This window comes from Phyllobates terribilis, unplaced genomic scaffold, assembly GCF_046119375.1.
Source record: "Phyllobates terribilis strain yellow unplaced genomic scaffold, ASM4611937v1 Scaffold_3__8_contigs__length_932513732, whole genome shotgun sequence".
In the NCBI taxonomy this organism is placed as follows: Eukaryota; Metazoa; Chordata; class Amphibia; order Anura; family Dendrobatidae; genus Phyllobates; species Phyllobates terribilis.
The window spans coordinates 471,556,219-471,583,439 of NW_027362763.1; the positions used below are offsets into that span (position 1 = coordinate 471,556,219).

At 43.8% G+C, this 27,221-nt stretch overlaps 1 protein-coding gene across 1 annotated transcript in view; it reads right to left on the reverse strand.

Moving 5' to 3' along the window:
* Window positions 1-740: 740 nt before the first annotated feature.
* The window catches only part of SLC22A16 (solute carrier family 22 member 16), a 121,054-nt gene continuing 94,573 nt past the window's right edge, over window positions 741-27,221 (reverse strand). The window contains exons 4-8 of the mRNA XM_073675857.1: window positions 17,929-18,466; window positions 17,486-17,613; window positions 5,729-5,838; window positions 3,933-4,032; window positions 741-3,485 (exon numbers count right to left, since the gene is read on the reverse strand). Coding sequence (XP_073531958.1) covers window positions 3,264-3,485; window positions 3,933-4,032; window positions 5,729-5,838; window positions 17,486-17,613; window positions 17,929-18,466 — 1,098 coding nt within the window. The 3' untranslated portion in view covers window positions 741-3,263. The remainder of the gene's footprint in view (window positions 3,486-3,932; window positions 4,033-5,728; window positions 5,839-17,485; window positions 17,614-17,928; window positions 18,467-27,221) is intronic.

Below are 27,221 nucleotides of genomic sequence, written 5' to 3' on the forward strand. Positions count from 1 at the left end.
GTGACGCGGAATCCATGCGTTCCAATGCAAGTCAATGGCGGCGAAAACGCAGCGCTTCCGCAAAATAATTGGTAGTGCTGCGTTTTTTTCCGCAATGATAATCCGCAGCGGAAATTTCCGCAGCATGTGCACAGCACATGCGGATTATCATTGGGGAACATGGCAGGCCTGCTACCATGCGTTTTTTAAGAGTTTCTGCAGCGTTTTTGCCACTGCGGAAACGCTTAAAAAACGCATCGTAGGCACACAGCATGTGAGAGCTTTACAAAGTACAAAAATACACTATAGACAATCCTTCTTGAAGCAGGGACTGAGGATTATTAGAGAAGGGCAACAGAGCAGATACCGAAGACAGGTTAGCTGAAGCATGAGGACACACACAGGTGTCCGAACTAGGGTGTAGGGGCTTTTTATACATGGATAGACAAATGAAACTAAATGCTGCAAAGAAAGGCATATACATTGCAGCACAAATCATGCAATGATACAAAATGACAATATTTACAAGCAGTGCGGCAAAACTCATTATAATCCTATAGGCCCCCATGTTCCTTCTAATTCAATACTGTCGTTATGATTGACATCTCTAATCTTTGAAGGCGCCTCAACTCACATAACTCTTCAAACACTGATAGTTCTATGGACAACTAAGTTTATATATCAATTCAACATATTCCCGATTCACTACCATGTATCACCTCTTAACCACCAAGTGCCACTGCTCCTACTTATTAGTGACACTTATGTTATTTATGTCTCTACTCCAGGGAGAACTTCAGAAACTGCATCTCATTAGTTGCAAAGTTAGTTTGCTAGCGTTTGTACAAGATGGGTGTTTTATGGCTGACCATTCTCTTACAACTCCCCCTCTTGTATTCTACAGAGTACAACTTTCAGTGCTGTAATACACAGTGATGAATTGTTGTAAGCAGGATTCTCAAGGGATTTCATCGCTTCATACGCCTATGAGCCGGTTTTGCAGGAGCTGGTTGTCAGCAGTGGGGCTAGATCTCCTAGGACTACAAATCCTGGAAGAAGCTAATCTCTTTCCAATTCTGTTAAAACTCATGATAAGAGGGATATGATGATTAATTCGAGATCGGAGACGATACAATCCCTCAAAATGTGTAAGGTCTTTTCTGAACAACCTTGGTTTACACACAAAGCCCACACACAAAAAAAAACTACCAAACGCAACTGTTCCAGTGGGATTGTAGCAGACTTTTTTGGATTTACTCCATATTAGCTTGTTCATTAATTGAACATGCACATGCCCGGTTTGGGCTGGGTTGCCCTGCTAATTTACTGAATACAGACACATATATAAAACACAGAATTGACTTACATTAATGCCATGATTAAGAACCACTTATATATGTAGGTTAGAAACGCGTAGGTGCTCATGAGATTTTTTTCACGATGTCTTGTTTTTAAATTTGTGTTTTTCTATTTTTTAAAATGGACCAATAAAATTTCTATTGTTTTTATCTGGAGATTGAGTGCTGAACAAACTACCAATTTTTCACTGACTTCACAACTATCCTCTCCAACCAGGATTCATTGTCCGCACACATCTTGAGAGTTCGTCTTTTTTCAATATTTTCATACGTGAGATGAGCTGAACAAACCATCTTTTTTCTTCTGCGATTAATCAGACGGAGCCTTTTCTCTAGACATTTCACACTATAAAATATGTGCTAAAGCAAATAACCTCCACCGTCTAATTTACACACCTAACAGAATGGTCTGCAAGCTATACATTGTTAACTTGTACTTGTTAAAAAATATTTAACTTATCTTAATTCTACCAATCTTTGCCATTATATAAACAAAACAGTTAACAGCAAAATACATTTAAACCAAATTCTAAAACTAAAAATGTAAAATGTTTGTCTTCATAGTAGCAGCTTGAATGTCATTGTGATTCAGAGTTGATTAGTCCATTAGTTCAAGCAAAAATAGAATGATCCCATAATCAGTTACAGCTATAAAGTAACTGTCAGAGTATAAATCAAGTGTTACGGTATGAGTTTGCCCGGCTTTGGTATTGAGGTGAGAGGTGTTAAAGGCTATGGACACCTCTGACATGGAAAACTATATATTTTATATGCATTTGTGGATACTTTTAGTTAAAAAAACATAACTACAACCTTCATTCATTTTCAACCCAGCCATCACCACATGCAGTTTACAACCTGCTCCAAGTTTCTCTTGTTGGAGTTTCCATCCCAGTAATACATGCTGGATATGAACTCTATGAACTTTAAGTATCAGCATAGCTCTAAGGCCACGGCCCAACTATCAGTATTCGGTCCGTATTTTCTCTCAGGAGTGGGAGCCAAAACCAGGAGTGGGTGATAAATGCAGAATTGGTGACTTGTTTCTAATATACCTTTTCTCTGATTGTTCCTCATCTGGTTTTGGTTCCCACTCCTGAGAGAAAATACTGACCGAATACTAACCAAATACTGATAGTGCGGCCGTGGCCTTATACCAAACTTCTTTCCTCTTTTTGTGCTTTCCTCCTTATCTTGCTTTTTCTTTCCATGCAACCTACCCCATCCCTGAGACCATAGATACTTCACTTCTCTCCACTTGAGTGGAGATATGAGTATAATCACCCCGCCTACCCAGCTGATATCTCTAAGGCCGTTTTCACATATTTAACATATAGATCACAATGTCTGGACTGGCCGCAGATTACCTGACCGAAATTCAACAGCCTCACAGGTATATATGTATAAAGCAGTTGAGTTTGGGTCAGACGGCTGGTCCAGCTTTCATGGTCCGTACTTGGACAGTGATTGTTGGATTGTGAAACTAGCCTTACACTTTGATAAGGGAGGGGGAGAACAGAGACAGCCATCATAACAAGGTGCAGAATTTGATTTGAATTAATTTTGAAAAGCAGGCGGCTAGGTAAAGGACTTGCAAACACTGCAGCAGCAAAATAATAAAAAAAATAATGAAGACTATTTGGAAAGTTGTTTAACTTTACATTTAGGAAGCAAATGAATAATAAAACAAATTCTACATGAAAGTGTTCATAGCCTTTAACCATTTCTCTTTGCCAGATTGCTAAAATTCAAACACTGCAATGACTTGAGTTGTTTCACAAAAGTTGATGTTTGTGACTTTGATTTTCTATATTATATGGAAAGTTTCAGTCCGTCCTGCAAACTTTTTACGCCATACAAAAAAGATCATTGGTTTTCAAGAGGATTATTGTGTATGTGAGAATGTACATGACATGGTAAGAAACTTTAGAATTTGTGCATCAAAGATTCATCAGAGATATCTGCACCAGAAGATTCTAGTTTTTCCATCACAACACCATTAGGTTCCAGTAATGTTTTCATTTTGCTTTCTTTCATTTTCTCTATTTCTGCAGCTTCTTCCATAGTATTCACCAGTGGTTTTCCAAGTGTTTCCGGGAGCATAAGTGTTAAAATACCAGTGACTAAGGCCATGATACCTACAAGTAGCTGAGAAAATACAAATTAAACATGTTACTTTGGGCTAATATAGTATGGAAAGCCACTATAAAGTTACAAGGGCACATTTATTAAGCCTGCCATCTCATGTGCCAGTCTTAAACCATACCTCATTGGATAAAAATGTACCAAATTTATTAAGAGGTGCACACCTTCAGCTAATAAGACAAAAGATTAAATCTACAGCTATAAAAACCAGGCACACTTTTAAGCATTTTGGCGAGCACAACGCAAACAAATTTGGCACAACACATAATTTTCATGAAATTTTTCTCTGTTTTAGCTAAAAGTGGCATCAATTGATAGATGACTTCCCGCCATAAAAGAAAAATGAGACTGTCACATACAATTTTAAAACCATACAAATATGGAACAATGAATTCCTGAGTTATTATGCTACATATGCCAATAAAGTTAGAGAAGTCTGAGAGCCAGTACCTGTGGCATGAATATCCATACTTCTGTCAGGTAAACACAGAATGGAGCAACCACACTGCCAATCCGACACATCATGCTCCCGCTACCAACAGCCAAGGATCTAGAATTGCAAGAAAAAGAACTGCTCAAAATGACACCTGATACATTTTGTAAATAACATCTTAAAGTTTATCTATCACACCCATAAATAACTTTTAGACTACCTATACAGTGATATGGAAGACTTCACCCCTACAATAAACTAGCACTCCACCTGTTCCTGGAACAGTGCTTCTTAAATAACTTTTAATCCATATGCAAATAAGAGGGCTTCAGTGCATCAATGGAGTCACTATAACCATTACATTGTAACGCCCCCTCAATTGACATCTTGAGGACTGTCCTACCTTGTAATAGACAGCGCTCACCCCTAGACCAAAAGCTGCCCTGCTTGTATGGGCACTGATGTTGGTTGTACTGGCCGTGAGCACACAGTGGTGAATGGGCACATTTCCTTCCTGGTTCCTTTCTGCTGATGCTGCTCATACACCAGGAAGTATAGCAAGTCGAGTCCGCAGAGAGCCGAGTAGGAGAACGCCCAGCCACTCTGTGCGTGCAGCTGCCACAGCCAGTATCATAGTCTCACTGCGCATGCGCACTTACGCAGGGCGGTGTTCGCTCTAGGAGTGAGAGCTGTCCTTTGCAAGTTAGGGCAGTCCCCAAGAAGCAAATTAAGGGGGTGTAACAATTCACCCAGCTCATGGACACGTCATGGGTGCACCGTAGCCCGCTCCTTTTCATATGAATTAAATGTTATTTTCACAAGCTCTATAGCAGTTAGGCTATGTTCACACATCTTGGTTTTTTCAGCGTTTTTTGATGCTTTTTTATGCAAATTTGCAGCTGCCTTTTACAGTATCAGCAAAGTCTATGAGATTCCAGAAATCTCATGCACACATCTTGGTTTTTTTAATCAGGATTTTGTGCTTTGCATGTTTTTTTGCAAAATAGAGTATGTCACTTCTTTCACCGTTTTTTCAGCGTTTTTCACCCAATGGAAGTAATGGGTAGGGAAAAATTGCTAAAAAAAAACGCCTAGTGTGAACATAGCTATCAGGTTTTGTTGCGTTTTTAATGAAAACAAGCAAGTACAACACTATGTGAAACACATTTATTTTTGTATTTTTACCATCTTGTCTTGGTTACTGAGATGGTAGTTTATATTAGGATAGTTTAATTAAATTAGTGATGTGTAAAGTGTAAACATTGGCTGAGCTACTGGTGAGATTGAACAATACCTGTGACCCAGGGAGGTATTAAGTAGAACAATTCCTGTGCAACTGAATGGCAGACCATAGTGTGAAAGTAAATAGTGTCATACAAACTCAATGCACTGCCAGTGTCTTAGGTAAACTATTCCTGAACAATTCACCTTCCCCACTGTTACATTTGAAATTTTGGTTAATGTGGTTTCACATATGTCTTGATTTGGTGACCTGTGTTCATGCTTCTGTGGTGGAAGCAAAGCTGAACTTTGGAATCCTGAAAAACACACTAAAAACGCACCAAAAAATGCAACAAAACCTGTGTTTTTGACGCAGCTTCTTTCCTTCCAAGAGATCAGGTTTTGCTGCATTAAAAAAAGCTGAAAAAAGGTAATGCGTGAACATAGCCTAACAAGTACAGTGCTAGTATGATTGTTATAGGGGGAAAGTCCTCTATATCACTGTACAGTTAATCTAAAAGGTATTTGGAGGGTGATAGACTCCACATAAGGTATACTTAATAGGTTATATCAATCCATCAAATCCTCTTACCGTATGACTGTTGGATATAGTTCAGCTGTGTACAGATAAATTAATCCAAATGCAGTACCTATTGAAAACTTTCCTGCCATGCTCATAACAATGGTTGCTATATTGTATTCCTGCAATACAAACAAATGGATTAGCGTCACATGTATGTGTTAAAAAGGTGGAGTTGTGTAATATGTCCAATAAGAATGTTGGTTATTCATGCCTTCCATATGTCCCAAATTGAGCTGGACGGTTTTACTGTCCTGACAGAAATGTTCTATCACAGCCTGCTTATTCCTGACATCTTACTTCCAAGGAATTCCACTGTGCCTATTCTCCTGAGGACTGGGCTCTAGCTGTGGGAGAGATTGGAGTAAGTATTGTATTTCCTGAGGTCTAGTGACAAGGTGCTATGAAGTTTTTTTCTGAGGCTACAGAGGTCTTTAAATTGGGACATTCTGGCTAGCTCTGTGGTTGGCACGGCTAAGGGTCACTGAAGCATGGAGGAATTTGTCATAACATGATATTCCTACTACAGCTTTTGACATGGAAGTCCATTGCTGGTGAGGGCCAGGTGATACCGTGGTTTGTTTGGTTTCACAATTATTGCTCTTTACACTAAGGCTACGCTCACACGTTGAATTTTTGCTGTGTTTTTTTGTATGCAAATTAAAAGCGGCGTTTTACAGTACCAGCAAAAGCTATGAGATTTCAGAAATTTCTTGCACACTCTTGATTTTATTTTCTGACTGAATTGGAAAACTGCTGCAATGCTTTAAACTGCAGCACATCAATTCTTCCAGCGTTTTTGCAGCCTTTTTTGCAGCGTTTTTTTCACTCATAGAAAGCAATGAGTAAGTGAAAAGAAGAAGCAAAAAAATATCAGTTTTTGCAGCATTTTAAGTGAAAAAAAAGCAGGAACAGCAAGATGTGAAACCCATTATTTTGGGGATTTTCCCAAGTTTACACCAAACTGTCTTGGTATCCTCACATGAGCATGGCTCTTACTATTAGTACAGTTTAATTAAATTAGTGCTATGTTTGAAAATAAATAAAGCATGCCCATCTCAATGCATGACCAGCGTGTGAAATAAACAATGCCTGATAATTTGATCTAATTGCCTTTTTTTCTAAAGATAAAAATGTTTTATGGTTTCATATACATCTTGCATTGGTGGCCTAACTCCTTGTATTGTTCATGCTTGTATGGTGGAAGCAAAGCTGAACTTTGGGATCCTGAAAAACGCAGCAAGAAAAGCAGAGAAAAAGCCATCAAAACTTGCTTTTGTCTGCAGCTTTTTTACTGCAAATAGATCAGAAAAGCAACTTTTGAACATAGCCTAAGCTTATGTGCACGTGATGTATTTTCCAAGGCGGGCAAATCCAAGGAAATTTTCAATCAGAAAACGCATCAGGAAACTCAAGCGATTTTGTTCCTGAAGCATCTATTTTTAATATTTTTGGTAATTTTCTGAGCACTTTTTCAATGTTTTCGACTGCTTAAGTCTTCTGAGAATATTTCCAGTGTTTTGATTCAGTTTTTTGAGAATATTTCCAGTGTTTTGTGGTGTCTTCCAGACATTTTTTTAACTTCATTTAACAGTGAGAAAACTGTTAGCGGTTTTCCAAGCCAGAACTCTTAAAAAATGCTCAAAAAGATACCCGGACATCTTTATTATAGAGCGTCTTCAAAGTGGAAAACTTCTGAAGAATAGACATGTCGATTTTTAAAACTGGCGTCTTTGGAAATCTGAAGCAGTTAAAAATGCACAAAATACTGAACATAAGAACAGAAAGTAATTTTTACATAGAAATGCATATCTTCATTTTTTTGAGAGTTTAGTTAGCGCAGTTTCAGGATAGTTTCGGAATGGACCTGCCTGAAAAAAACGTTATGTGCACATTATAAACTAAGTAGCATATTTAGTCATTGGTATATGCTAAATTCTAGCTATTCACATTAGTTTCTTTAAGATTTTATTATGCTAATTTACTTGCCATGATAAACTCATTTACAGTGCCTACAAGTAGTATTCAACCCCCTGCAGATTTAGCTGGTTGACACATGCGGAATTAACTTGGCATTGTGACATTTGTACTGTAGATCAGCCTGGAAGTGGGAAATGCACTGCAGCAAATTTTTTTTTTTTTTTTTTTTAAACGTTAAAAGTTAATTCAGAGTGTCATTTATTATTCAACCCCTCAAACCACAAGAATTCTGTTTGGTCCCCCTAAAGTATTAAGAAGTAGTTCAGGCACCAAGAATAATGAGCTTCACATGTGCGGATTAAAGATCTCTTTTGCCAGCCTTTTCTGACTATTTAAGACCCTCCCCAAACTTGTGAACAGCACTCAGACATGGTCAACATGGGAAAGACAAAGGAGCATTCCAAGGCCATCAGAGACAAGATCGTGGAGGGTCACAAGGCTGGCAAGGGGTACAAAACCCTTTCCAAGGAGTTGGGCCTACCTGTCTCCACTGTTGGGAGCATCATCCGTAAGTGGAAGGCTTATGGAACTACTGTTAGCCTTCCACGGCCTGGACAGCCTTTGAAAGTGTCCTCCCGTGCAGAGGCCAGGCTTGTCCGAAGAGTCAAGGCTAACCCAAGGACAACAAGGAAGGAGCTTCGGGAAGATCTCATGGCAGTAGGGACATTGGTTTCAGTCAATACCATAAGTAACGTACTCCACCGCAATGGTCTCCGTTCCAGACGAGCCTGTATGGTACCTTTACTTTCAAAGCGTCATGTCAAGGCTCGTCTACAGTTTGCTCATGATCACTTGGAGGACTCTGAGACAGACTGGTTCAAGGTTCTATGGTCTGATGAGACCAAGATCGAGATCTTTGGTGCCAACCACACACGTGACGTTTGGAGACTGGATGGCACTGCATACGACCCCAAGAATACCATCCCTACAATCAAGCATGGTGGTGGCAGCATCATGCTGTGGGGCTGTTTCTCAGCCAAGGGGTCTGGCCATCTGGTCTGCATCCATGGGAAGATGGATAGCACGGCCTACCTGGAGATTTTGGCCAAGAACCTCCGCTCCTCCATCAAGGATCTTAAGATGGGTCGTAATTTCATCTTCCAACAATACAACGACCCAAAGCACACAGCCAAGAAAACCAAGGCCTGGTTCAAGAGGGAAAAAGTCAAGGTGTTGGAGTGGCCTAGTCAGTCTCCTGACCTTAACCCAATTGAAAACTTGTGGAAGGAGCTCAAGAATAAAGTCCACATGAGACACCCAAAGAACCTAGATAACTTGGAGAAGATCTGCATGGAGGAGTGGGCCAAGATAACTCCACAGACCTGTGCCGGCCTGATCAGGTCTTATAAAAGATGATTATTAGCTGTAATTGCAAACAAGGGTTATTCCACAAAATATTAAACATAGGGGTTGTATAATAATTGACCCAAACTTTTATGTTTAAAATTTAATAAAATTCAACTGAGCAACATAACTTTTTGGTTTGTAAGATTTATGCTTCTGTTCATAAAACCTACTCTCGTTTGCAGTTTGAAGGCTCTAACTTATTTGCATCTTATCAAACCAGCTAAATCTGCAGGGTGTTGAATACTACTTGTAGGCACTGTATGTAGAGCATATGCTAGCCATAACAATTAATAATGTTATACTTATTTATTTCTCATTATTCGAGAGGTAAAGTAATAGCTTTTACACAATGTCTCAACTTTTGCTGTGTAGAATCCATATAGGCTTGGATATATTATCTTAGGGGGTTTTCTGGGATTTAATTTTATTAAATAAAAAAAAACCTTATGCACTCACCTTTAACTTTATAAAGTAACTCTGGTTAAACAAACTATCCTCAAAATTGCAATGGTGTCATTTGGCCCAAATCCTTTTTGTGTTGCTGGTCGTTAAATGCCATTTAAATTTCATTTATTGTGCATGTGATCTATACTACCAACGTACTTGTCTATACCAATGGCAGGTACATGGACTAACGTCACTGTTTGGTACTGCACATGCTTTATGAATCAGGTAGGAGAGGGACAGCAAGGAACAATGAACTGTTTGAAATGTAATTTGGGGACTGTTAGTTACGAATATTAGGTCTAGAAAAAACGAACAAACTGACCAAAAGTTACTCATTTAAAGTTTATTTCCATAGGACAATTTATTATGCAGCAAGTTTTCTATTTTTGAACTCCTGTAAAACCCTCTGAAAGGTTATCAACACCTTTGGTATAGTACAAATGATTTTTATATACTTAGCAGTTATTTTCTGTTAAAAAAAAAAGTAGCACTAAAATTAAGGTTGCATTAAAGTGGTGTGCACCTCCGTGTGTGTCTCACCATAAATCTTACTCCAGTCGGGGAATGGAATAAGATTTGTGGTGTAAGCAACGCCAACTCTTGTCATGAATTTGACATGCAAAGGTCATCATGCCCTTCGGCGTCTCAGTCCAATGCTGCACGCTGAAATGCTCCGCACACAAAAATAAAGGAACGTTTTAAAGAAGACTGGGTGAGTGCTGCCTTTCCTTCTATTCTTGCTTGTGATTGAAATATTTCTTGGATGTGCACCACCATTTAAGTCTTGAAGCACACAGTTTGAATTATGCCCTGGTGATTGATCCTCTGAAAAAATAGCGTGGTGCCAGAATGTTTCTCTTGCATTTGAACTGAATATAGGATAAAGTTAACTGTTGGTTAAGTTAAAGGGTTTGTCCACTACTGGAAAACCCATCTTAAAAAATGTAGGACACCAATTAAAACTAAAACAATAGATACTTGCCTCCTGCAGCGATACCGTTCTAATGATGTTGCGTCGCTGTTTCCGGAGTGTGATTTGACATTGGCTGAAGCCAATTAATATTCCATCAGGGTGGAAGTCTACTATGACCAGCAGATGCTCATTGACTGCAGCCTGCACGTGACAACAATGTCATGTCACTCTCTGGGAACAGCATCACCAACATTGCTGGAATGGGACGGCTGCAGGAGGTGACCATATACTGTATTTATTTTAATTTAGGTCTGAATTGATAAGAGCTTGATTATCCATTAGTAGGCAACCCCTTTAATCAAGAAATAAGTGTTAGGAATACCTGCCGTGGAGGCAATAGTCCTTCTCCAGTTTCCAGACTGCTCCGCTGGTCTGTCCGAGCTGGGGGGCAGAGCTAGCATGCACTTGGGTGGTGTGACTACACACGGTGGTGCCTAGTGTCTGAAAGTGGTGAGCGATGTGAGAACACGGGACGCTGTGCTTCTCACTAGTTTTGCGGCCCGGGAGACATGGGACATTGTGTCTCCCGATTGCCAGGCAATGCAGGAGGCGGCCTTGCCTGGTGTTAGCCAATGGTGGGAATTTGTGCACCCTGCTGTTCAGATGAGCAAGGAGTGGCTCCCTGGACATGACTGGGAAGAATGCATCACCTGATTGTTAATCTTGGATTTGGGCTGACTATATAAGGCCTGCTTCAGTGAAGTTTATTCAGTTCCATTGCATAGGTGCATGGTGAGTGCTTCCTGATTGAGCTCTGGTTGCTTCTTAGTAATTGCTAATGGTCTTTATTGGTTCTTCCTTATTAGCTATTGTCCCTGGGTTTCCCTTTCGTTTTCATTTGGGTTTTTTGCTAGCTTGGAATTTACTCTTGTACCTGACTCCACATTATCCGCATCACCAGACGCCAGCTATCCTGCGAAAGCAGTCTGAAAAGGGCTCTGTAAAGCCCTCCTCCCATTTGGGAGTGGAAGAAAAATATCCCTGCCCTTAAGGACTTGCCTAGTAGTGGTGGCTTGCGCAAAGTGCGTCTGTGACTGTGCTTTTGCTGGTCCAATGCGATTCGCTACAGGGTAACTATTCCTGCACATAATAATAAGCAAAGGACTTGTTTTAGTTTACAATGTGTAGTCATCTATGAAGAAATATTGTGATTATAAGTTATAGAACTTAAGCATGTTGGTTACAACATGAATGACCTAAAAATTCTTACGGAGAACCACAATGCTTAAACAGTCTCTTGTTGGAAACATGCAACTCTTTAGGGTGTACTTTTTGAAGGCCTTGCTCTCTAAGATTCTGAGTGACTTTATTCTCCATACTGACATCTGACCTGTTAAGGACTCTTAACACTAGAGACTCTGCTCCCTGCCAGCTCATCCTAGGCCTCAATACAGTTCCTCCGTTGTTGGGCTCACAGTGACTTGCTAGCAGCTCTAGCGCAGTACCTTGGTTAGTGAGGAATGCGCACTGTAGCAATGGGAGCCACATCACACTAAAAGTCCATTTCCAATCTGCGGCATTAAATTACCACTATTAGGTATATATATATATGCTGATTTGTCATCATTCAGCAGCTTGTTTAAACAGGCAGACCACATAATATGTAAACAGAATGACCAGTAATAGATTGTACAGTGCACATAGATTGACATTGTCCTCAGTAGTGCAAGTCTGGATAATACAGGATGATGTGCTGCTAAAAACAATGATCTTTTGTGCAAAACAAAACATACTTTTACCCTATGAACAAGTGTTTTGCTCATTCATCATGTAATCAGAAGCTTACACAGCAAAATTAGTGGAAACACTAGTTGCCCACAAGGTGCATTTACACTGCACAATGAACAGGTGTCTGCCCAATCAACCTCCAACTTTCCAACCCTTATGTGGATACACAAGTAAATGCCCAGTGGGATGCCACTAAACTAGGCACCGCTGCATTATTTCACAACAGGCATTCCACTAATAAAAGGCCTAGTGACAGTAGCATCCAGCAGCATTGCATCAGGACGATTCTCCCAGGCGCGATGTCACATTACTAACCACAAACATTACACAGGACCCAGCTCAGCCGCCTAAATTACAATGTCAATGTACAGCTTAGCTAGACAAGGAAAATAAAAATGCAAATGTCACTTCGAGCAACACTATTTAACAGCACATACAGTTGAAACCAGAAGTTTACATACACTATATAAAAAGACACATCTGCATGTTTTTCTCGATATCTGACATGAAAACAGAATAAACCTTTCCCGTTTTAGGTGAGTTAGGATTACCATAATTTTTAATATTTGCCAAAATGCCAGAATAATGAGAGAGAGAGAATGTTTTAAGGCATTTTTATTACTTACTGCAAAGTCAAAAGTTTACATACATTTCATTACTATTTGGTACCATTGCCCTTAAACTGAATGACTTGGGTCAAACGTTTGGGATATCCTTACACAAGCTTCTCACAATAGTTGGTCGGAATTTGGGCCCATTCCTCCTGACAAAACTGATAGAGGTTTGAAGGTCGCCTTGCTCGCGCCTGCCTTTTCAGCTTTGCTCATAAATTTTCAATAGGATTGAGATCAGGGCTTTGTGATGGCCACTCCAAAACATTGACTTTGTTTTCCTTAAGCCACTTTGTTACCATTTTGGCAGTATGCTTCGTGTCATTATCCATTTGGAAGACCCATTTCCGCCCAAGCTTTAACTTCCTGACTGTTTATCTTGAGATGTTGCTTCAGTTTTGCCACATAATCTTCTTTTCTCATGATGCCATTTATTTTGTGAAGTGCACCAGTCCCTCCTGCAGCAAAACAACCCCACAACATGATGCTGCCACCCCCATGTTTCATTCACAGTTGGGACGGTGTTCTTAGGCTTCCAAGCTTCTCCCTGTTTCCTCCAAACATAAAGATGCCCAAAAAGTTCAATTTTAGTTTCATTAGACCACAGGACATGTCTCAAAAAATTAAGGCCTTTGTTCCTGTGTGCATTTGAAAACATTAATCTGGCTTTTATATGTTTCTATGTATATGTAATGGCTTCTTCCTGGCAGAGTGGTCTTTCAGCCCATGTTGATACAGTACTTGTTTCTCTGTGGTTATTGACACAATCTTACCAGCTTCCGCCATCATCTTCACAAGGTCTTTTGCTTTTGTCCTTGGGTTGATATGCACATGTCGGAACAAAGCACATTCATCTCTGGGACACAGAACCCGTCTCCTTCCTGAGAGGTATGATGGCTGGATATTTCCATCTTGTTTGTACTTGTGTATAATTGTATGTACAGATGAACAAGGCACCTTCGGGTATCTTGAAATTGTACCCAAGGATGAGCCAGACTTGTGCAAGTCCACAATTCTCATCCTGATATCTTGACTGATTTCTTTAGACTTTCTCATGATGCTACACAGAGAAGCAGTGTGTTTCAGGTGTGCATTAAAATACATCCACAGGTGTGTCTCTAATTAACTCAGATATTGCCAAAAAAAAATATCAGAAGCTTCAAAACACATGACATCATCATATGGGCAGTCCAGAATTGTTTGAAGGCATATTAATTTAGTTGTATAGTTGTATGTAAACTTTTGACTTTGCAGTAAGTAATAAAATGCCTTAACATTCTCTCTCTCTCGTTATTCTGGCATTTGACAAAAGCAAATATTAAAAATTATGGTAATCCTAACTGACCTAAAACGGGAAAGGTTTATTCTGATTTCATGTCAGATATTGAGAAAAACATACATATGTGTCTTTTTATATAGTGTATGTAAACTTCTGGTTTCAACTGTATAGCGTTAATTTGCAGGTAAATAGCGTTTGAACCTTGGTTAGCCAGCATTTTGGAAGAATGGCAGCAGAGATAAACAGGCTGTCAATGAAAGTGCTGAGGAGTGACAACAGCTACACTCACAGTGTAGTTAGCGATGAATGTTCCCTTCACTTCATTCTCTTTCAGTAAACTAATGAACAAGGTTTTAGACACTATTTACCTGCTGATTAACCATATAGCTTCTCAAGGTAACAGGTTCCTTTTAAACAGCAATAATAACAGTATACTTTGTTGAGGTAAATAATAATTTACCCATCCTTACACATTCTTACAAACAGTCGGGAGAAGAACATATGAAGCAGTCCGACCCCGACTTAGAGGAGCTGAGGAAATGGGTCACCCTGGGGCAGATACCCGACCAGGAGGGAAGGACAGCTCTGCCCACAAGCACCCTGCAGATCCTGGCCAATGGGAGAGGCTTTTCATGAGAAACAGGTTGTTATATAGGAGGAGCCAATTACTTCGAGAATTTGGCGTCACCTGGCAAGTGGTGGTCCCGGAAAGCTTGGCCAAAGAAGCTCATGAGAAGGGTGCCCACTTCGATGCTGAGAAAACCTTCCAATGGTTGCAGCGGCTGGTGTATTGGCCTCAACTACGATAGACGGTCGAAGAGACTTTTCCGAAGATGTCGCCAGTGTGAACTAACCAAACCCCCAGAGAAGAGGACTCATATTCAAGCTATCAGGACCTCTGCACCCTTGGAAGTGTTGATGGCCAATTATTTGATTATCGGTACATCCCACAACGGCTATGAATATTGCTTGGTGATGACTGACCACTTCACTAAGTTCGCGGTAGTGACCCCAATTTGGGACCAGACAGTGAAAGTGACAGCCAGAGCCATCTGTCAGGACTTTATTCATGTATATGGGTGCCCTAAGATGATCCATTCAGACCAAGGAGCTTGCTGCCAAGGATGGGTAATGGAAGAGTTGAATCACCTCTACGGTATTGATAAATCCCGGAACACACCATACCACCCTCAGGGGAATGGAGCCTGTGAACTCTTCAACCAGACCTTGTTGCAAATGTTGCTAACATTGGAGGAAGACAATAAGTTGAGAAGCCCGAATTATTTTCCGAGTTGGTGTGGGTGTACCATAATCAAGTCCACACAACTACGGGATACACACCATACATGCTGCTGTTTGGTCGGAGTGATAGAAAGATTGCAGAGTTGAAGTTGGATCCGGAGGACAACTATCCAGAAAGTAGTCCGAATACCTGGGTCCGAGAACATAGATACCGACTTCAGGTGATGAAGTGGCTGGTAGAGGAAATGTTTAGAGAAGTGAAACATCTGGATAGGTCCCCGAAGCAGGAAGAGCTGCTCCAGCAGGAAAACTGTGTGCTAGTACAGGCTAAACGGCACAAGAACTTAACTACCGCTGGGAGGCAGTGCCCTAATAAGTAATGAGGAGTGTTCACCCTGACAACCCAGTCTATGAGGTTCGGCCTGAAGGAGACAAAGAGAGTCTGGCTCGAGTGTTGCATCGAAATATACTCCACCCATGCTCCACTGAAGCAGAAGGGGCAGCAGGAACAAGGTCCATGGTAAAGCCACATGATGCTACCCAAGGAAGGGCTTTTGGCAATGAGGAAGAATGGTTTACTGTGCCTGTGAGGCCACAAGAGATGACACCAGCCTCGAAGAGGTCGGAAGATAGACCAGAAAACAGCCTGCTCAACCTGGTGGCCAAAACTCTGGAGGCTCAAGAGACAACTTTGCAGGAGGAACAATGAAGAACCAAATGTGCCAATGCTGGCATTCTCCCTAACTGTTATGTACAGGTTGAATTAGTTTGGGAGCAAATCAAACAGAAGACCCAAGAGTGCACTCAATTTCTGGCAGAAATTGGGCTATCTTCGAGGGAGCTCCGGTCAGAGATTCCCCTCGTACAAGGACGGGTGAGCTAAAAGGGAGGAGTGTAAGAAGGTGTGACGTAAAGGATGAGGCTCTCTAGCACTGTGCGGCATTTATGTATAAGGACTGCCATCTGGTTTCCAAACGGAACCCTGCGGAACCAATCAGAAGGGAGAGAGTTTCAGGAGGGACCAGTTTGGATGGGGCATTAGGTAAGGTGACTTTGATGATGCAGCTCCCTGGTATAAAAGGCCAGCATGCCAAAATGGGAGAGGATTTGGTGCCAACCAGAGGGACGGTCAGGCCGTGTTTCGAGGAGGAAGCTGAGGCCGGTGTGCCAGGTCTTGACAGGAAGCTTGATTCAGCGGGTTGTGGAGCATCTGGAAGCAGCATCCAGATGGCGCCAGGCAAGTTCCAGGATATAGACAATGCCGATCAAGGCCCAAAGACCAGATAAAGCCAGTCAAGAACTGAGACCCAGCCCTCATCCCACCGAGTACGAGAGACATCCGTCTTTGGTCAAACACTGAAGATTCGTTGGGAAACTCCGCCCAGGAGTGCACGCCTACGGTGGTGAACAGGAGGCTCAAGAAAGCCGGGCCGTTGCTTTCAGCACTAACATCTGGTATAGGGGTTGGCCTGGGATAGTACAGAGACAGGACAGGGGTAGGTCAATGCAAAAGAGGCCCAGTAATCCCTGCTAGACTTTGTCAGACGGAATTACGACCTAGCGGGAAGAATTGGAGCCCCATGCTAGGGCCTGTGCTAGAGGAAGGAACCGTACAGTGACTCTCATAGTACTGGGATTACTACTCCTGATAGAAAGCTAAAAGATTATATAACGAGAGTTGTATAATCGTTATAGCGAACCTGAGGATTCATTGTATATTGAATATTGTGTATTCCATGCTGCAATTACTCTGCTTTGCATTATTCATCGTTGCCAAAATTACCGCCTTATCCCGCCACGCTAGAGAAATAAACAGTTTAATTGCTTACTTCTGCCTTTTCCCTGTCTGCGTGTTGCATCCGGTACCCTGCTTAGTTTGGGACAATGGCTCACCATTTATTTTGGAAGAAAATACAAGTCTGTTTTTTTCCAACTTGATCTATATGCTGGGAAGCTGCTGGAACCCTGAATCAAACTGGACAGAGTATGTATTTGTGGTGGGGGACAATTCTCAGAAACGCAGTGCAAAAGGTAAATTGTCATGTAACATGGGGTAGATAACTGTTTGAGCACACAAATATGAATCAGAAACGTCTTTCAATAATGGCAAAAATTTTATGACAATAACTTTTATATTGAATAGACCAGGATAGCATGTATACCTCTGGAATGACCATAATCGCAACACAAATGGCAGTACTGAGTAAAAGGAATGGAGCCAGTGTATTTCTTCTGCCAAGTTTGTCCATACTAAGACAGCAGACAATATAAGATGGGATTTCCACAGCACCTGCAAAATAAAGTTCCGCAATTATTTTATTTCTTAATTGAATATGCATAAATGATAATATATTAAGAATTAATATAGACATGTACACTATAGTTTAGTCCTGTCCTTAGTCCTGTTGATGTGGGATGTTGGTTAACCCTAGAACTCTATTCAGTAGTATAGATGGGTGCTAAATGGAATTTATACATGCAAGAAAGAAAATTGTGGAATGTATCTTTTCTATAACCTGCAGTTATTACATGAGTACTGTTATGTTGTCTGCATCCGGCATATATGGCAGCTTATAGTTTGATTTCTATGATAAACTGACAATACCTGAGAGAAAAAGGTTTAAAAATTCATTTCCTCCTAAGTTGACAGAGTTTAAAGCGAATACATAGTATCCAAAGCTTCCAGTAAACCAGATGAGCCACACAGAAATGGTCCTTCTTGCGAAAGTGCAGTTGTGAAATAGGTCAAGCACATTGTGTCTTTTGGGAGGTTGGGTATCATTTCCACCAAGCTCACTGGCCTCCTCCATGGGGCATAAATCTGAAAGCTTGCATGGAGTGCTCACTTTGTTCCACTTTTCCATTGTAGCGATTACATTTTCTACTTCTTTATATTTTCCCTGGGCGTGAAGCCAGAATGGAGTCTCAGGAAGCATCCAGCAGCAGAGAACAAATGGCAGGGTGATGACAGACAGAACTATTTGATATATCCACCAGGTGCGCACCAAGTAACCAACAAGAGCCACAACCATAATACCAACAGCAAAGAAAGCATGAATGTGTATTGATGCCCAAGTGCGAGCCTTAATTCCTACATATTCTGTCACATAAACAAAGACCACAACTAGGTATCCACTGGACGCCTGAAAAGATAGAAAACAGGATTACTCTTTATGTACAACCAACTATAAATAAAAATAAGCATTATTAAGGGGTTACACAAATGACATAATGTTATTTGTCTGAATATTAGTTTGAGGGTATTACAGCTCTACAATGTCTGAGTTATACAAGCTAAATGACTTTAATGGAGGCCATTGTTGGAAAACAAAAGTATCGGCATTTGAAAACTTCCTGATCCCAATCTTGGCAAAAAACGAAAAACAAAATATATATACTGTACAGACCAAAAGTTTGGACACACCTTCTCATTTAAAGATTTTTCTGTATTTTCATGACTTTGAAAATTGTACATTCACACTGAAGGCATCAAAACTATGAATTAACACATGTGGAATTATATACTTAACAAAAAAGTGTGAAACAACTGAAAATATGTCTTATATTCTAGGTTCTTCAAAGTAGCCACCTTTTGCTTTGATTACTGCTTTGCACACTCCTGGCATTCTCCTGATAAGCTTCAAGAGGTAGTCACCGGAAATTACAATTTTCAAAGTCATGAAAATACAGAAAAAAATTTAAATGAGAAGGTGTGTCCAAACTTTTGGTCTGTACTGTATATATTAGGAGTGGGGCCCCAGTTATTGTGTAAACTGAACGGAGAAGACCCCTAAAATATAACCTTTAATGGCAAAGTTAAAACAAACATACAGGTGCATCTCTCAAAATTAGAATATCATCAAAAATGTATTTCAGTTCTATAATACAAAAAGTGAAACTCATATATTATATAGAGTCATTACAAACAGAGTGATCTATTTCAAGTGTTTATTTCTGTTAATGTTGATGATTATAGTAGTAGTAGCAATAAAATATTGAAAACTTTTAAAATATTTTATTGCTACTTGAGAGTATATGAGGAGAGATCAGGCAGGGATATTCTTACTGATGTCCTTTTTCTTCTGTAGCAGCAGGAGCAGCGATTGTGGTGTCACAGGCTTCTGTGGCACCACAAGGCCCAGCACGGCACACGATCAGACAGCGTGACCGCCCTGTACAAAAGAAAAAAAGTCAGTGGAAAAAAAAGTGTAAAACAGCGAGCACGAGTTCTGATTGGTGATTTGAGTCACCGATCAACGCTCGGCGGCTGCTGGATGCACACACGGAGGTGGTGCAAAGTGGAGGTGGGGAAATGGACAGGGACGAAAAAAAGTCCTGGAAAATAGCGAGCACGGCCGTTGATCAGTGATGTAGTCACTAGTCAGCGCTCGGCCGCTGCAGGATGCACAAAAAAAAAACTGCCAAAAATCGAGCGATCAAGTACTGATCAGTGCTCGGTGCAGAAAGGGGGGTTGGGGAGAGTAGTAAAAAGAGGGGGGGATTGGGGTGGATGAGGAGAGATCAGGTAGGGATCTACTTACTGATGTCTTCTCTCTTTCTTCTCTCTTCTTTCAGCAGCAGCAGGAGCAGGGATTGTAGTGTCACAGGCTTCTTTGGCACCACAAGGACCAGCACAGTGCAGATCAGAAGAATGATAGGTCACAGCGCAGTCACGCGCTCTGATTGGTCATCGTCGATCGCACCAATCAGAGCAAGCTGGGGCCAGGCCTGACGTTGCCAGGCACCAGCCTAGGATCGGTGCTCTCACAGCACCGATCCTAGGCTGGACATCAGTGTTTCAGGCAGTCTTATTGCCTGAAACACTGAGAAATCTTGCTATTGGCTGTTCAGAATTGAATAGCCAATCACAGCGATCGTAGTTGCGGGGGGCAGTGACACCCTCCAGGATGACGACGCCATCTACCCTGAGGTAGAACTTTAATGCAATCATCGCGACTCTGGTTGCGGTGCTGCAGTAAACGTGAGGCGTAATAATAAGGTCATTAAGGCCCAGGGCGCAAGTACGTATTATTATGCCTCACGTCAAAAAGTTTTAACAGGGCTGGCGTCACAGGATTGGAGGATAGTTGATGTAGTACCGATATTTAAGAAAGGTATATGCAGTATATGCACACCTTTTCTCAAAGGCCACAAAGGCTGCAACACCATTAAAAAAGAGGCACCACTTAACAAACACCACCATGAAGACCACGGAGAACTCCAAACAATACAAGGACAAAGTTGTTGAGAAGTACAAGTCAGGGTTGAGTTATAAAAAAAAAATATCCCAATCTCTGATGATCCCCCAGAACACCATTAAATCCATTATCATCAAATGGAAAGAACATGGTACCACAACAAACCTGTCAAGAGAAGGCTGCCCGCCAAAACTCTCAGCCCAGGCAAGCAGGGCATTAATCAGTGAGGCAGCACAGAGAGCAAAGGTAACCCTGAAGGAGCTGCATAATTCCCAAGCAGAGACTGGAGTATCTGTCCATACGACCACAATAAGCCGTACACTCCATAGATGTGGACTTTATGGAAGAGTAGGCAGAAAAAAGCCTTTACTTACGAACAAAAATTGTAAGGCTCGTTTTGAGTTTGCCAAGACACATGTGGGACACTCCCCAAATGTATGGAAGAAGGTGCTGTGATCAGATGAGACCACAATTGAACTTTTTGGCCACCAAGGCAAAAAATGTCTTGCGCCAATGCAACAAGTCTCATCACCCCAAGGACACCATCCCCACAGTGAAACATGGTGGTGGCAACAGCATACTGTGGGGATGTTTTTCGGCAGCAGGGGCAGGGAAAATGGTCCGAGTCGAGGGGACAATGAATGGTGTGAAATACAGGGATATTCTAGAGCAAAACCTGTTTCACTCTGTCAGTGATTTGAGACTGGGACAGAGGTTCACCTTCCAACAAGACAATGACCCAAATCATACTGCTAAAGCAATACTTGAGTATGTTAAGGGGAAACAGAAAAAAAGAAGCTCTACAAAGTATTGACTTTAAGGGGTGAATAGTTATGCACACTGAAGTTTTCAGTTATTTTGTCCTATTTGTTGTGTGCTTCACAAAAAGAGGAAAACCAAATGTTCACAGTTGTATGCATGTTCTTTACACAAATTGATGCAAACTCAAAAAAAACAGTGAAATTCCAGGTTGTGAGGTAGCAAAACATGAAAAATGCCAAGGGAGGAGGGGTGGATACTTTCGCAAACCACTGTATCTGGACTTTGCAAAGGCATTTGATACTGTACCACACAACAGCATTATGCTCAAGCTGCAGAAGCAGGGACTAGGGGAAAGTATATGCAGATGGGTAAGGAATTGGCTAAAAGACAGGAAACAAATAGTCGTCGTAAATGGTACATTCTCTAAATGGTATATAGTCAGCAGTGGGGTGCTGCAGGGATCTGTGCTAGGACCGATTCTTTTTAATCTCTTTAGTAATGACCTTGGGAATGGGATAGAGAGTAAAGTGTCAGTCTTTGCTGACAACACCAAACTACCGTATATAATCGAGTATAAGCTGAGTTTTTCAGCACATTTTTTGTGCTGAAAAAGCCCCCCTTGGCTCATACTCGGGTATATACTCGAGTATATAAAAATTCCGTTGGTGGATAGTGGGTGGGGGGGGGTTGCGACGGCAGAGGAGCGGGACACACGCAGTAGCCACTGCTGCAGCTACCACGTGGGCCCGCTGCTAAAGGGAAATGAATATCCCCTCTTCTCCACTCCCATGGGCGTGGAGAAGAATGAATATTCATTCTCTTTAGTAGCGGGCACAGAGGAGCGCTGAGCCGCAGCTCCTGCTGACGGTGCCTGCTACTAAAGAGAATGCATATTTACTCTTCTCCACGCCCATAGTCCCGGCGTGGAGAGGAGTGAATATGCCGGCAGCTCACATCAGAGTTTGAGAGCGCATGGCAGTGATGGGGCCATACATGTCAGGATTGGGGGATGAGGAGTGCCATACATAACAGGATTGGGGATGAGGGGGCCATGCATACTAGGATTGGGGGAGGAGGGGTGCCATGCATACCAGGATTGGATGAGGGGGCCATACATACCAGGATTGGGATGAGGGGTGCCATACATACCAGGATAGGGGGATGAGGGGTGCCATGCATACCAGGATTGGGGGATGAGGGGTGCCAAACATACCAGGATTGGGGATGAGTGGGCAATGCATACCAGGATTGGGGGATGAGGGGTGTGTAATGCACACGCCCGGACTGAGCGGCGTGTGCGTGTATATGTAGTGATTCCACTGGACCGTGCCGGAGAGTGAATGCCTGGAGGGGCGTAACTAAGTATTCACCCGATCCGACCAGGGTCGCACGACGGCATACGACGCCAGTGCACCAAGGAGGAACCGAGCAGAGGGACCAGGTGCTACTCCAGGACAGACCCCGGACACGGCTGTTGACCCACACAGGGGAATACAGGAACAGACAGGTTAGGCTGGCACACAGACTGGTGGGTATAGGCAGGCACGACTGGTATGCAGGCAGGCGGGTATGCAGGCAGGGGGGTACGGGCAAGCACGGCTAGAGTGCAGACTAGCAGGTTGGAACACAGGCGGGATAGGACCCAGTACACACTGGGACTCAGGAACAGAACCACAGATGTGGCGGACAAACACAGCAGAGTGAGGCCGCCCAGAGTGGTGAGCGAGAGCAGGGCAAGACGAGGCCGCCTAGAGCGGTGAGCGAGAGTAGAGCAGGATGAGGCCGCCTGGAGCGGTGACCGAGAGTAGAGCAGGACGAGGCCGCCTGGAGCGGTGAGCAAGAGTAGAGCAGGACGAGGCCGCCTGGAGCGGTGAGCAAGAGTAGAGCAGGACGAGGCCGCCTGAAGCAGTGAGCAAGAGTAGAGCAGGACGAGGCCGCCTGGAGCAGTGAGCAAGAGTAGAGCAGGACAAGACTGCCGGAGCGGCGAGCAAGAGTAGAGCAGGACGAGACTGCCGGAGCAGCGAGCAAAGGGTCAGAGCAGAGCGAGACTGCTGGAGCAGCGAGCAAAGGGTCAGAGCAGAGCGAGACTGCCGGAGCAGCGAGCAAAGGTTCAGAGCAGAGCGAGACTGCCGGAGCAGCGAGCAAAGGGTCAGAGCAGAGCGAGACTGCCGGAGCAGCGAGCAAAGGGTCAGAGCAGAGCGAGACTGCCGGAGCAGCAAGCAAAGGTTAAGAGCAGAGCGAGACTGCTGGAGCAGCGAGCAAAGGGTCAGAGCAGAGCGAGACTGCCGGAGCAGCGAGCAAAGGGTCAGAGCAGAGCGAGACTGCCGGAGCAGCGAGCAAAGGGTCAGAGCAGAGCGAGACTGCCGGAGCAGTGAGCAAAGGGTCAGAGCAGAGCGAGACTGCCGGAGCAGCGAGCAAAGGGTCAGAGCAGAGCAAGACTGCCGGAGCAGCGAGCAAAGGGTAAGAGCAGAGCGAGACTGCCGGAGCAGCGAGCAAAGGGTCAGAGCAGAGCGAGACTGCTGGAGCAGCGAGCAAAGGGTCAGAGCAGAGCGAGACTGCCGGAGCAGCGAGCAAAGGGTCAGAGCAGAGCGAGACTGCCAGAGCAGCAAGCAAAGGGTCAGAGCAGAGCGAGACTGCCGGAGCAGCGAGCAAAGGATCAGAGCAGAGCGAGACTGCTGGAGCAGCGAGCAAAGGGTCAGAGCAGAGTGAGACTGCCGGAGCAGCGAGCAAAGGGTCAGAGCAGAGCGAGACTGCCGGAGCAGCGAGCAAAGGGTCAGAGCAGAGCGAGACTGCCGGAGCAGCGAGCAAAGGGTCAGAGCAGAGCGAGACTGCCGGAGCAGCGAGCAAAGGGTCAGAGCAGAGCGAGACTGCCGGAGCAGTGAGCAAAGGCTCAGAGCAGAGCGAGACTGCCGGAGCAGCGAGCAAGGCAGGGCAGAGGAGACAGGGCTCTGTTCGCACGGAACAGACAGGAAGGGAAAGGCAGAACCAGATACCCACAGGGTACTTGCAGTGAAGTAGCGAGAAGACCACAAACTCACAAACGGAAGTACAGTGACAACGAACAGGAGTTAGGTACGAGTTCAGACTCTGCAGAAAAAGGAAAGGTACGGACATACAGAAAAACAGGAAACAGGCTAGAAGAGTATTCAGACAAGAACAGACACAGTAGCAAGATACAGGAGCGGGTCTAGGTATGCAGCCCCTAGAAGGCGGAAGGAACAGGCTAGGAGCGTGTTCAGACAGGACAGACAAGATACAGGAGCGGGTCTAGGTATGCGACCCCTAGAAGGCGGAACGAACAGGCAAGGAACGAGTTCAGACAGGCCTGGAAATACAGCCTCCAGGAAAGGCAGGCAAGCAAACACAGAAAGGGACCTGGCACATTCAGAGTGAAAGCACACACTGAATGAAACACAATGCTCAGGCATGGATTCCAGGGAGGGGCTAGGTTAAATACCAGGTGACGGACAGCAATAGGCTGAGGACGCACAAGGGGTGTGTCTGCAGCAGCTACAAGAAGCAGGAAGTGATCGGGCGCTGCCCTTAAGCAGCAGAAACAGAGGCAAGCAGACAGCATGGAGGGAAGCCAGGCTAGCAGACTGGACTGGAGATCAAGTGCGCGCTCTTGCACAGTGGGAGATGGACCACTATGCAAGGACGCCGCCAGGTATGTTACAAGGTGCAATGCATATGAGGATTGGGGATGAGGGAGCCATGCATACCAGGATTGGGATGAGTAGGGCATGCATACCAGGATTGGGTATGAGTGGGCAATGCATACCAGGATTGGGGATGAGGGGACCATGCATAGCAGGATTGGGGATGAGGGGACTATGCATACCAGGATTGTGGTTAGGGAGCAATGCGTACCAGGATGGGGAAATTTACCAGTAGCTGCTGCATTTCCCACCCTAGGCTTATACTCGAGTCAATAAGTTTTCCCTGTTTTTGTGGTAAAATTAGGTACCTCGGCTTATACTCGGGTCGGCTTATACTCGAGTATATACAGTATATAGGATATTAAAATCTGACCTTGACATTAGATTATTACAAAACATTCTGGATAAAATGTCTAAATGGGCAAACACTTGGCATATGAGATTTAATGCAGATATGTGTAGAGTAATGCACCTAAGACAGAATAATACTGTTGCGGGTCCGGGTGGTGGAACCTCTGTGCTTCGGTGCAAGGAGGGACCAGAGGGGCGTGACTAAGTGCCTACTCGGTCCAAGGTCACACGGCGGCTTAGTCGACTCCGTGAACCAGGGAGGGACCGGGCAGGTGGACCAGGTGCCACTCTGGGACCGACCTTGTGTGAGAGCAGGTGACTCCCACATGTCAGATGGCAGGAACTGACCGGTACAGCGGATGAGCACGGCAGGAAGGCTGACGGGTGGTCCGGGTAGATAAGCAGGCTGGTTCGGCAGATAGCCAGACGGGTGCTCCGGGTTGGCAAGCAGGCGGCACGGCAGGTAACTGGCACGTGCTCCGGGTAGGCTGGCTGGCAGGCACGACAGGTAACAGGCAGGTGCTCCAGGTAGGCTGGCTGGTGGGCACGACAGGTAACAGGGAGGTGCTCCAGGTAGGCAGGCTGGCGGGTACGGCAGGTTACAGGCAGGTGCTTCAGGTAGGCAGACTGGCGGGCATGGCAGGTTACAGGCAGGTGCTCCAGGTAGGCTGGCTGGCGGGCACAACAGGTAACAGACAGGTGCTCCAGGTAAGCAGGCTGGCGGGCACAACTGTAGACAGACTGGAGGACAGAACTGTTAGACAGGCTGGCAGGCAGGACTGACAGGCAGCGGGACCTGAGGGCTGGAGCAAGTGTTTAGCACACGGAACAACAACCTTGCACAGGAACCACCATTTTGGAGTAGGTGCCTTATATAGAGGAAGTCCTCCGGCCATTGGCCGGGGACTCTATAGGACGGCGCGCGCGGCCCCTTTAAGAGGGAGGGAGCGCGCGCGACCTAAGCACATTGCCCGGGAAGCTGCACGCGGTGCGCGCCACAGCAGCAGGGGAGCAGGAAGACGCCGGACCTGGGAAGCGGCGGTGAGGCGGTGAGTATGCTGTATATACTGTACATTAAATGGGAGTATACTTGGGTATTCTGGTTACAAGTAAGCTGAACAGCAGTGCTCAATGTCAAGCAGCAGCGGAAAAAGCAAACAAGATTTTAGGGTGTATAAAAAGAGAGATAAAATCCCGTGATCCCAACGTATTGTCACCCCTCTACAAATCACTTTTGAGGCCAGATTTAGAATATGGAATTCAGTTTTGAGCTCCATATTTTAAAAAGGATATTCAAAAGTTAGAGCCAATTCAAAAGCGGGCAACTAGATTATTACAAGGGATAGAAGGTCTCTCATATGATGAGAGGTTGGAAAATTTGGGCTTGTTTAGCTTAGAAAAAAGACGTCTCAGAGGAGATCTCATTTATATATATAAATACATATGTGGTCAATACAAAGATGACACTAAGGACCAGGGGGCACTTATTACAAATGGAAGAATGTGATGAGCGAGCACTAAAATGCTCGGGTGCTCAATGCTTGGGTCGAGCACATTGGAATACTCGGGTGCTCGACCCGAGCAATGAGCCCAATGTAAGTCTATGGGAAACTCGAGCATTTTTCAGGCGGCTCCCCCCGACGGACTGCAGAGGGCCTAAAAATTGCCCAAATCGATGGGAACAGTGCTCAAATGACATGGGGACAGCATGGGGAAGACCCCTGGAAGCATTTCTGACTCCCAGGTCACTTCTGTCAACAACGTTGTCAGAGGTATTACGCCACTTTTACGGACTCACAATAAAACATACCAAAACTAAACCAAAATGGATTTTCTTGGGAAATATGTTAAGGAACATCCTTTCCAGGGTAATGACTTGTATATAAAGCAAAATAAATAACCAAAAACAAAAATGCTCCTCCACACCT